The sequence below is a fragment of the Colossoma macropomum genome, unplaced genomic scaffold (assembly GCF_904425465.1).
Source record: "Colossoma macropomum unplaced genomic scaffold, Colossoma_macropomum, whole genome shotgun sequence".
NCBI lineage: Eukaryota > Metazoa > Chordata > Actinopteri > Characiformes > Serrasalmidae > Colossoma > Colossoma macropomum.
Window position 1 is genome coordinate 37,153,359 of NW_023494804.1, and position 12,902 is coordinate 37,166,260.

A 12,902-nucleotide genomic window follows, 5' to 3' on the forward strand; every position below is an offset into this window, starting at 1 on the left:
GAACTGTGAATTTCTTAGTCATGCTGAGTAACAGTGCACTCTGTTGCTTACAGCTTAAAGTAATTATTTGAATAAAGATGAGAAGCACATAGAACATCGGAACTAAAAATGTCAAAACAAGACAAGAAGGGCTTTATTAAAATACAAGCATTGTTAACAAATATATAAATATTAACCCAGGTCAACATCATATTTACTGTAATCCACAGTCGATGACATCTGATTATATGATCACGCACTTTACTACATGAGGATGAAATGTTTTTTTTAAAAATAAATAGTTGAAATCTCTTGTGTGTATGTGTGCTGAATACTGTGCGAAAGTCAGAAACCATTTTATTATTCAATTTCTGGTCAAAACAGCAATTACGTTATTAATTTTTCAGGAAACTTTTCTGATAACATTAGATGTATGACATGTGGAAAGTCAAAGGAAAATAAGTGAAAAACAGGAGTTTCCAAAATTGGAGTTAAATAAATCAGATAAACTGTACTTAAAGCTTTCATCTTTGAGAGGAAATCAAACTCCACTCCTGTTTCAGATCTTTCCACAGGTCATCCTTCCACTGTGAGAAGACTCAACACTATGGGTCTGAAAGGATGAGTAGCTGTAAAGAAGCTGTTACTGAAAAAAGAATCAGAGTCTGAATCACTTTATTCTTTAAAAGTACACATGAATTCATCTTGGTAGGCCAGCACAAGAACATGTAGGACATGCAAAATGACCAAAAGTGCAAAACAGTAAATACAATACAATACAAATACAGGAACACATACCATACAAAGTTAAGGCTGAGATAAAAAATGCGTATTATTTGTTGGCTTATTGAGAAGAGCGACCGCTATTGGGAAAAAGCTGTTTAGGTGGTGTTTAGTCCTGGTTTAAATGGAGCGAAACCAAAAAGTGGTAGAAAATAGACCAAAAATATAATAATAAAATAAGCTGCTTGTGTTCTCAGATTAATGGCCTGACCACTGCAAAGTCCAGACCTCAGCATCACTGAATGTGTTTGGGATTATTTGGGTTGTTCAACCAACTTCTAAGACTGAACTTTTGAGATGTGGAAAAATATCCCTGCAGATTTCTTTGAAAAACTTAAAGCAAGTCTGAAAGAATGGAAGCTGGAATAAAAGCAAAGCATGGACGCACTAAACACTGAAATACTTAATATTATATGTATTTTTTTAGACTTCTGTGTAATTTTCTGTTAAATATATATTTCTATATTTTTCCTGATGCTGAAAAATGACTAATATGTATTTAATGACCTTTTTGACTGGAAATTAAATGAAGGGTGATCTCTGACTTTCACACAATACTTTATGTCTGTGTGTGTGTAATGCACTGGTCTTTGTTTTACTAGTTTATATCTAGACTTAGTAAAAGTAATTTAAAATGTTATCCCAAACCCTCATCAGAGGGGCTTTATTAAAATAAAAATCATTTTATACACTGTTCCCTGGCTCATGTTTTAGTATGTGTTTGTTTGTATTTGAAACTTCATGGACTTGAACCTCTTCACTCAGGTCCTTGTGTAGTGGGCAGCGGTGGGATGAGGAGGTAGCAGAGCTGAGCTTCACATGTAAAAGGCTGCAGTGGGGTAGAGCATAAAGGGTGAGATCTGGGGCTGGGTGGACGTCTCCTGCAAGTGTTTACGGTAGTACCTCCGCAGGGCAGGGCTTTCGGGGTGCCGCTGGCGCACATGCAAGAAGTACTCATCTGGCCGGCTGGAGGTGAAGCCGCAGTCTTCACACACAAAGATCTTGGAGCGCCGCTGGCGGTAGGCATACTGCTGCTGCACGCCATGAATCTTCCTCAGGTGCGACTCCAGAGAGCAGCGCTGCGTGAAGGCCTTCTCACACAGGTCACACCTGTACGGCCGGATACCTGTACAGAGGGATGCACAGGTGAGAAACAGGCTCCTCTGACAATCCACCTGCAGACCTGGAAAGCCAACCTGCAGTTCTGCTTTCAGAGCTGTGCTTTCAGGTGCAGTGTGGCTTTGACTTGTGACCACTGATGTCTTGTGTAAAATGTGTGAAACTTTCCTTCCTCAAAAATGTAGTCGATTGGCAAAGTGAGGTTGGTGGTATGGCAACAGTATAATATCACGGTACGTCAGGAAACTATCATGATACACAATGTGTCGCAATAATTTTTCTGACATCTGTTAGGTTAACAGACAATGAAGAACCAGGGGTGCCAAAAAAGTTAAAGAGCTGTATCAAAAACTTTTATTAAAACTTTTATGAAAAAGTTGTACGATTTAAAATTTAACATTTCATATACTGCACTGCACTAAATCCAATTAAAGAGGCCTAATTATGAACTTTTTGTAATGAAGCATGCATTTCAGTTCAGTGTTCTAGATGTAGTGACGGGATCCACAATGTGCTCAGAAAAGCATATTATGACATTGTAAGGTTATTTATCGTGATAATGCTAAATATCGTTACATTGGACAGCCAAAGGCAAAGACATGTTTGATCATATGTTCGAAGTTTATCTTTTGTTCATATCAATTTGTAATAGCTCTATTTTAGGCAGTAAGCTAGAAAAACATGAACCATTTTATTTTTTTTATATCAACAAAGTTTTTATCTGTTTTATCTCTTTATGGAGAATGCTGAATTGTTTTCACAGCAGGAGGTTCTCACCCTCCTCTTTATTTAAGCCTTTGCTCTCTAAATTCCTTTTTATGTTTTTTAATTTGATTTTTAAGTTCCTTTTGCCCTTTATTATGCAGAGCACATTAAACTGCCTTTGTGTATGAAATGTGCTGTATAAATAAAATTGCCTTGCTTTGTTTTTCACCTCTCATTGCTTACTAGCAGCTTAACATCTAACACACCAAGAGCCAACAGTATCCTAGTTAATCTGATAACAGATTTCTGGGGAAAATGTTTTATTTGATTATATTAATTAAAAATATGAGGGTCGATTTTCATTACACTGGTTGACTTGCTGGTGGGGTGCATGAACAAAGTTGCTACATATTTTGACAAATTTTGACTCATAATTACATTAGATAGCTAGCATAACACAGACAAGTTAATAAGTTAGCAACCTTAGCTAATACCTTTCGCTACAATCATGTAGCTCAACTAGACCTAATCTTAATCCCAGAGCGCAAAAAAACAAAAACCGTGAAATGGACTGAAACTGTGGCTCTAAAACAGGCCTATAACTGCTGCTGGCTTTCTGGGTCAGCAGAGAGATAATGTTGGGTCGGGGGGGTGTTCTGGTTGACTCTGACTGTGAGGTGTGTGACAGTATCACCTGTATGCGTGCGCATGTGCCTCTTCAGGTCGAAGGTGTCGTTGAAGCCTTTTCCGCAGTACCTGCACGGGTGCCTTTTGATGAGGCTGTGGCACTTCAGGTGACGGGTCAGCATGCGCTGCAGCGGGAAAAGCTTATGGCACACGGGGCAAAGGAAATCACCCGAACTGGGGGGTGGGGCCTGTGGACAGATGTGGAGAGAGACAAGAAACAGAGAGATCAGCCTCCTAAATAGTTGGGTTTAAAGTAATGGTTTGCTGAAAAAATGACATTTATGTTTTTCTCTTAGCAAAAATGTATTAAATCAGCCAAGACATGTTTGTTGTCTGAAATTTGCTCCTTTAGTTTTGCTCTGAAGCTACAAGGCTAATGTTGCTAACAAGCAATAGAAGCTTATGGCTCAGTCAGTTAGCAGTTATTAGTTATTAAGTGAGAGTCATGCTTATGTGGTTTCTGACACTGACATACTGTAATCTGTAAAAATGGACAAAGGGAAGTGGAAGTGGTATGTGTATGATGATTTAGCCCTGTAATTTACATAATGCTGATGGAGTGTAAGCTTTCATTAGTTGTTAGCTAAATTAGCTGTGTATCTTTGGTGCTAAAACTAAAGTAAAGACATCAAATATGTCTGGTTGACTACATTTAAGGTAAGGATTTAATAACTCTTTATTTAAGGCTCTAACTCAAGCAAGCCGAGCCAGTTTTGTTTACCTGTATGTTGAAGTGAGTTACCTTGGCTCTGGAAACTGCAGGTGGCAGGAGTGAAAGGGCCTGAAAGGGGCTCTGAAGGGGCTGCTGAGGGCAGCAGCGCTGGGGGCTCCCCAATCCTGAGTCTGAACTGCTGGACAGGTGTACTGACTCCAGGTCAGTGCTGCTGCTGGATGTGAGTACTTGCCCAAAATGCATGTTGCTTGACGTCTGGACTAACTGCGGATCTGTGCTGTTGAGTGACTGTATCTCTGCTGGTCCTGTAACAGCATGATGAAGAGAGGAACCCAGTGTACCTTTAATATTTTAATATCAGAAAACATAAGGAGAGTCTTACCAAGCACTGAAAACACTTTGATACTTTATCACTTCTGCTCATTTTTTGGGTTCATAAGAGCTTTGTACTCTTTTATGAGCATTGTTAGCATTGTTCAGATCATTTCAAAGCACTGCATGAAAGGACACTCTAGAACTCTTGTTAGCCATGTGGTGTGAAAATGGTATAAGCAGTGGAGTTTGTAAATGATCTAATGTGAACTGTCTAAAAAAAATTTGACTAATTACTTGTGATTAATTCACAAATGGACTAATCGCTTGTGGCAAAACTACTGTAGCCTCTTCCTGCAGACCCCTAGTGGCTACATGCTGGTTGAAATCAATTTGATATTTTTAACTTATATGATCAAATTAAATAATTTTCCCCCATAACTCAGATTAACTAGGACAATGCTGGCTTTGTGTGTGCGAAATGTTGTGATACTGTGTCAAGTTGCTAGCAAGCAATGAGGGGCGAAAGGGGAATGGTGAGAACCCTATGCTGTAAAAACAGTTCATACTTCTCCATAAAGGCAGCCATGCTGAGATAAAACAGGTCTTTATATCAAAAGTCCTCTAACTGCCATTATAAAACAAAATAAAAACACTTTTGTAAATGTTCACTTGCTAGTTTTGCTTTGTAAATTATACACATTACCATCAAAATATATTCCATCAAGAGAAAATGCACAGTGCATAAACTGAGCCTGAAAAGAGGTGGAAATTACATTTTATGACTGCTGTGAAAAAGGGTTAAACCAGTTTTCTGCAAGTGCGCTAGCATATAGATCATCAGAACATGGTAGTATTTCTTGAGAATTTTTTTACAGTATCATTTTAACAGCATTTTAGCAGTGCTTTGGCGACACTAGGCCCAGATCAGCTGAATTCAGGTTTTTTAAAACATAATAACGTCACAAAATATATTATTGCTTTTACTTCCCTCTCATTTAAAACCCCCTAAACCAAAAGGCCTGTATGTGGGTCCCCTCTTCAATTCTTCACTCATATATCTATACTTATATATAATTTGCATATTAGTAACTACCACATAATTCATAATAGGTAATTAAATCCCAAGATAAATAACCGACAAATAAATCTGAGGTTTAAATGCAGCTATATACCTAAAAATGTGAGTACACTCTACACTGAAAATAGTCATGCAAATAGAAAAAATTCAGTATATTCGGGTATATTAAGCCATTTTTAACTGAAGCACTTCACTAAAGATGTGCATCTAAAAGTAGGCTATCATTCTAAAACTACTCAAACACTACTACCCCATAGGAAGAAATACACAGCTAACAACATCAAATGACACAATGTGAATGTCGGGTATTTCAGGATAGCTTTGCTCAGGGTTGTGTCGCATTCATTCTTTTTTCCCTCAGTGTAAAATTCTATCTTGGAGTTTCTTCTTTCAAATGCATCATCTAAAGTATACCTGTGGTGGTGGGATTGATCCTGAATAGGTTCTGAGGGTCTCTCCAGATCCAGGCAGCATATACTGATGGCTTCCTCCTCACCAGGAATGAACGGGGCATCCTTGGTCCACTTTTCCTCACGCCTCCTAAAGACTACACTGAAACCTAGCTGCTTAGGAAGCTTTACTCGCTATACTAACTCAATATTAGCTCTGTGTCAGTACCAACCCCAGTATGTCACATATACTCCAGCACTCTAGCTCTTTAACTCTTTACTTGTGTCCCTCTTGCATGTGTCTGTGTCCTTCACCCTACTCAGCGGTTAAAGAGCGCAAATCTCAGTGCTCATTTCCATACCTCTGGAGGGAGGCAGACACACCTGTGTATGTGTATGTATGTATGTGTGTGTGTGTGTGTGTGTGTGTGTGTTAACTGCTGGCCTTCTGGTTTTGCATGCCAGGTAGTGAGAATCTGGTCTCTTCATTCAACTGGTCCTTCCATGCAAATGGCCCACTGGCTCTGCCGGCATGAAGGCCACGGTCTGCCTAACAGGAGCACGCACGGCCTGGACTGCTAGTAAAATTCAGCTTTTATTTCTTGTCCCATATGAATGTCTGTTGGGTTTGAGTCAGCCTGGCTCAGACAAAAGCCATTCAAATCTCTCTTTTACTGTTTACTATCTGTTAACTACCCTGTTTAGGAGATTGAATGAAAATCCCTCTACACTTTACAGGTGGCCTTCTTTTGTTGTTCAGAAGAAAGAAAGAAAATAGTCTCCACTGACACGTCACTCAGCATGTGTTCAGGGTTTCGGTGGATGAATGAATTATGTTCTCAGTGCCGATTCCATGTTGAAGTTGTATGCTATATGGATCATTCCACCAAATTAGTGCAAACTGCAGTCCCACAGTGAAAAACAACTATTAAAAAATCAATGAAGTGTCCTTTTATGTTATGATCTATTTAAATCCAAGGCATTGTTAGAGATAGTAATAAGCTAAATATATACAAAATCATTGTTTTCTTTGGAGAGGTTTCTGTCCCAAACCCTAACCCCTCAATTTCAGTAGGCTGTGATAAGACCCAATCAGGTGACACATGCAGAAAGAATAAAAATATGTGTGTGATTGTTCACTGCCACTGAGATTTCATAGCACAGAATGACAGCTTAAACAAAGACTTAAAGGAATGAGATCAGCCCTGCATGATAAAAACAATGTGACCTAATACTAATTTAACCTGATATTAAATAGCACAGACGTTCCCATGTCACCCCTCCCACTCCATCTCACAAGATAACATAAATATGGGTAAAGTAATTGGCCCAAAAGTTCGAACTGGTCTTTGTGAATCTGTTGACACATGACCCCAGATTCAAGCTTAGGCAGGATATACAGTAAATCTAGCCATGAGCCTGAGCGGGGAATCAAACCCTGGTCTGCCACATGGAGGACAGCAGTGTTACCTACTACACTACAACCAACCATCGTTTAACTGCAGCAGCAAAAAATTATTAGTTATTAATGCAGCATATATCAATTTTCATGCACACCTATTGACAAGATAAAGACAGCCCATGTGACTTTTGATATTTGTACATTATGGAGTGAACTTTGCATTGTGAAAAGATTCAGATTTTTTGCATTAAAGACAAATGGTTTAATGTATACACCTAGCATGATATGATGTGTCCCAGTCAGGAGGAGTTTTTCCTATTGGTGTGCAAAAATGAAATGTCATCTAACTAATTCAATGTAATCTATAATCTATAATCTATAATAATCAGAATTGCTTTATTTTGCCAGATATGTTACACATACAAGGAATTTGCCTTGGTGAGTATACACATGTATGACATGTAACATGCTAACAGACCAGGCAAGCACACAGACTATTAACAAGTATGTAACTAAGGGACACATTAAATAAAAACAGAAGAATTAAATAGACACAAATCCATAGAATAAAAATAAGAAATAATAATAAAGAGGAAATGTGAAGAAGCTAAAGAGATGTGTGAATATCACAACATACTAAGATGTGAATATTTATATTTATGCATGTCTGAGGAAACAATCTTCTAGTAGCTGGAAGAAGTGATGTCCAGGGTGAGAGGGGTCAGCTGTAATTTTGCCTGTGTGCTTCATCACCCTACTGTTGTAGAAGTCCTGAAGTGCTGGCAGACGGCATTCAACGGTCCTCTCCGCTGTCCTGATTATGTGCTGGAGTTTGGCTTATTCTTGTGAGGTGGAGGAACCAAACCTTATGGTTATGGATGATGTGAGTATGGATGATCTTTGTGTAGGACTGGATCATCAGGGTTGACTTTGTTTAGCTGTCTCAAGAAGAACATTCTCTACTGTGGTTTCAAGGCAATGGAAAGTGTGTTTCTCTCTCACTTCAGGTCACTGGATATGGTGATGCCCAGGAACTTGAGTGACTCCACAGTGGAAACCCTAGAGCCCTTGACGTTGCACATGAAGTCCACCAGCATCCCTACAGTCTTTTATGTGTTCAGCAGCAGGTTTTTGCTGCTGTACCAGGATGTAATATGATCATTATCAAATTCCTGTGGTTGACTTAACACAGGATGATAGTTTACAAAGCAATTAAGGAATTTAACATAAATGTATTAGAGATTGTTCATCAAATTTATCTTCTTTAATTGAAAAAAAATCTTTATTTTAGCCCAAGAAACTTAAAACATATCATTGCTCTGATGTATCTTGATAGAAATAGTCACTGAAAGTTTTCTCAGTGTAAAGCTGAGCTGAAAGAGAGTAGCATTAGGCTCATTACACTGGACTCTGCCTAGCAAATAAATGGGCATCACTGCCATGCAGCCACTATGCAAAACTGTCTCAGATAACACAACATCCCTGAAAATAGTAAGGAGCAGTCCAGCGTTTTTCAGCCTAATCTCTTTCTGCTGCATCTGTAGCTCACAATTAGTTAACAAACACACAATGCTGACGTATATCTCTGTAATTAAAGCAACTACTCATTGACTTGTATTATAAATGTATTTACAGCCAACAGGTTCTCTCTTGTTTTCTAAGGGCAGGGAAACATGTCGAAACTATTGTCTGTGGTAATAGACTGCATGCTACAGATAGAGATAGAGATAAGGTTGAGAAAATGCTGGCGTAATGCTTTACGATTTTGAGAACGTTTTAGTTTAAAATCTTTTTTTTTTAAAGCCATTTTTGGTGAAGGGGTACATGCAAGGTGCTCTGTGCAAAATAGTTCCCAACGAAAACTATTTTTGTTCTGATTTTCCACTATTTTACCATCATTAATATTACCTATAAACTCACTGGTGGTTTTGGATAGTAGATAAAATGGCTATATTTGTGTTGTAGACATTGTAACTGGCTTCCTATCAGCACCACTGTAAAGACTTGATTAGTTTTTCTATGATGAACCATTTTGCATCAAACCACTACAAGTCTTTGCTTACATCTCGTCCTTTCACTTATGTAGGAAAAATCTGTGGAATTCCCCTTTAAGAAGGTAACCTTTCTGAATTCGTGTCATCTTGTGATTCTAATAGCTTTGAGGTTCAGATGTACCATCCTATACCTATAAAATAAAACATGAAATTTGCACAAATAACTTCAAACACAGACTCTTTTTGTAGCTCCTCAGCTAACATGGGACCATAAACTGTCCAAAACTATTGCAACAGATGATAAAATAATGTTGACTGTTTTAAACTGAAGTGTCATCAGTTGAATCTGGTCTGTTTGGTTGAGTTTTCTTATTTGATTTACAGGTGCATGTTGTATTCACGGGTTACTAATTGCATGATGTGAGGATGTTGCAAATGAGCCGTTGCAGGTGTTTTCCATAAGTCATTTGGGTAAATAGAGCTTATTAAGCATAGCCAGTATTATACAAACACAAAATATGCTACTGGCAGTAAATCCCTCAATAATAGCAGAATAATAACAAAAATGTTTACTATATATGCTACATTTTGAGTAAAAAACATTGAATACAATTAAAAATGCTTTATCTTTATTTGCTTTTTATGCTTTATCTAATCTTTTTTGCATAATATTAATATTAATATTAAATATTTAGAATAAAATATAGAGTCTAAAAAATGGTGCTGATTCAGTTAATACAGTATATACACGGTTAAAAATAAATGCATAGAGTAAAATATCACTTTCTCTTAATATTTTTGCTCAATTTTCATTGCACAGCAGCTCTTCTTTACACTGAGTGAGCATTTCATGACAACTAACAGAACCAACTAATAGAACAACAGAGATGCTATAATCTAAATTTAAATTTAAATGTAATAACTTAATTGCTGAGATGTAAACAGAGTCATTCAGACCGTTTTGATGTGACATTGTAGAGGTTCATTGTAGAGAACCAACTCAGACTGCTTTACAGTGGTGGTGATGGGAACCAGGGGTCACAATGTCTACAATGCAAATAAAGCCATTTTACTTACTATGAAAAATGACCAGTGTGAGTGTCTTGTGATAATGTAATTTTAATAATAATAAAAAGTGGGATAAAATATGAAAAATTACATTTTCTATGTATCTCTCCACCATGGATGGGTTTAAAAATGATGTTTTATGATTTTCTGGTTCCTATCAACGCCACTGTAAAAATTCTGACTCTTTACGTTTCTCCAGAACAGAGCATTTCACATCAAAGCTCTCTGAATTACTTTGTTTACATCTTAATGATTTAATTCCACAGAAATAAAAAAAAATCTGTGGAAATGCCCTGAAAGGTTATGAGGTTAGAAGGTTTATGCCTTCTGTAAAGGCACCATTTTAGTTTTGACCATACATTGACGATATTCAATGTCAATTAATTTCTTGTCATAGGGAACCTCTGCATTAACCTCTGGAAACAATAAGCCATGTTATGTTGCAAACATCAAGTCGTAACTCCCCCCACCTCACTATATTCTCTGAATGTACTCTGTATAAGTGTATTTATTATTATTCTGTTCCTATAAGTTCAATACAGTTCACTTTGTTTCTTGTCTGAGAAGGTGAATAGGGCTTTAAGGTACAGTACACTCACTGGCATCCAGAGACGCTCTCTAACTGTATGCAAATACAATCCTGCTGCCCTGTGCTATCCAGAAACAGAGAGAGAGACAGATATATGCTTTAAATAAATTAAATTAAACTGATTCAAATTGAATCATCTTTGGATGGGAGCTAAAAAGTCTAATCCAAATACAGTAGATCAGATTTTAAATGCAGAGTTGACCTTCTTTATATAAAACACGCTGTGTAAATCAAACACTGTCTAAACATAAACAGTCTGCACACTACTGCACACGGCAGCTTTGCATAGTTATTTGAACAGTGACCATCTTGAACAGGAGGGAGGGAGCCGACTTTGACTTTTAAATGTTCCTCTTTCTAATGGGAACCACACCCGCAGGGGTAGAAAAAGAGCGAGGCATCTTTTTGTCTCCTCTCAACAGCCAGCAGAAAGTGGCTTTTCTCTCTGAATAAAAACAGTGTTGACTCTGAGTAACATACGACTGACTGGAACGGTTAATCTCAGACAGTAACCTCAGTGGCAGGACAAAAAAGTGTTTTCAGGGCATTGTGGCTTAAAGGCCCCGTTTCCCAGAAAACTAATTTTCCTCACTTTCATAATGCAGAAGAGTTTACTGTAGTATGCAAACACTGCTAAAGTTTCAAAATGTACTGTTAACTCCCAAGTCTGTAGTCTAAATATGAATTCTAAGCTGCAAAAACTGTCCTTTTTGAATTCTCTGTTTCTGTGATGTCACAAAAACCAACATATTTACAGAGATCTGTCTATTCAGCCAATAGCAGTTCAGCTCTGCCCATTCTCGCTGAAGATGTACAGAGTGTTTCATCCTGGACTGCTTTTTGAATGATGCGCAATACAGTATAAAGGGTAAAGGGTAATACAGGAAAAATTAATAACATGGGCCCTTTAAGTATTTGTGTTTTGTTTTGTTTTTAATTTTAAGGGTTGCAAATGTAGTTAAATGTAGCTGTAATTAAACTCGGCCGCTTGATTCCACATACAGTGTTTCTCTACTCTGTGCACAAACAGGACATTTTCTCACTTACATGTGTACGCATTTGCCTAAAAGCTCCATATCGTTCTTCATTTGAATAATCTCTTTTTAAAGAAGCGGAAGACTCAATTACATTTTTATAGTCAAATGACTCATTTAGAGACCACCTTTAAGTGCAGTGTGTATAGTCTAGATTAACAGTAATGAGGCAGAACCAGTTACTTTATCGACACAACGCACAAGGTCACATATATCAGTTTTATTCAGGTTTTAAACGTAATGATTTTACAGTAGTGTAGCTCTTAATGATTATGAATAAATTAAAACAATTGGTGGAGCTCCTCTTTCATTAATTGCTACTCTAGTGGTCACCATATTTTAAAGCTCCCATAACCATTTTACCTTTCCTGAGGTCCACTGTGAGTTTCTATAATTAAAACAGTCCTAATTAATTAAAGCAGTCCAGGCTCATTGTAAATGGGAAGGGCTACTGTAAGAACTGCTGTAAGCTAATTAGGTGGACATTTGTAAATGTGTTAGTTTTCCCCAGATAGCAAGCATATATTGATCAACTGGCTTGATAAGGTCAGCACCCCAGTGCTGGTCCACACTCGGACCACCCAGATTATTGTCCTGTATACAAGTAGTATAATCTCCTCAAACAGATTTTAAATACACTAATTTACAAAGTATAACTAAAGAAAGGAGGAAAGTAGAAATAAGTAAATAGGACTGCGAGTGGAAAATATGCGATGATAAATGGAATTTTGTCTAATACTCTGCTTAAACACAGGTGGGCCGCCCAGAAAATGCTGATCAAAACACCAGTGGACCGCCAGCTTTGCCATCAGTGGGCCAACAGTGGTCCACTTTTGCTATCAGGGTCGTGACATCACAAAAACACTTCATTTAAAACGGGCTGATTTTGCAGCTTAGGTTTCAATATATGGACTTTTTGACATATTTCAAAACTGTTTACATACTTTATCAAACTCTATGTGAAAAAAAAAGTTTTTCCATGATATGAGCCCTTTAATGACGCTGAGTTTCTGTTTTAATTGCTGAAGTGTCCACCAGAGGTCAACGTGGCGCCGAAGCTCCGCTCACCTGCGTTCTCCTCTGGTTC

General features: G+C 37.7%; 1 protein-coding gene across 1 annotated transcript; it reads right to left on the reverse strand.

Moving 5' to 3' along the window:
• Positions 1 to 1,577: 1,577 nt before the first annotated feature.
• On the reverse strand, positions 1,578 to 3,440 carry zgc:171929 (uncharacterized protein LOC100124596 homolog). Its single transcript, XM_036595767.1, has 2 exons — positions 3,281 to 3,440; positions 1,578 to 1,888 (listed from the first exon to the last, which is right to left on the reverse strand). The coding sequence occupies exons 1-2, from the start codon at positions 3,393 to 3,395 to the stop codon at positions 1,578 to 1,580; spliced, it is 426 nt and encodes a 141-aa protein (XP_036451660.1). The 5' UTR covers positions 3,396 to 3,440.
• Between the last annotated feature and the right edge of the window lie 9,462 nt (positions 3,441 to 12,902).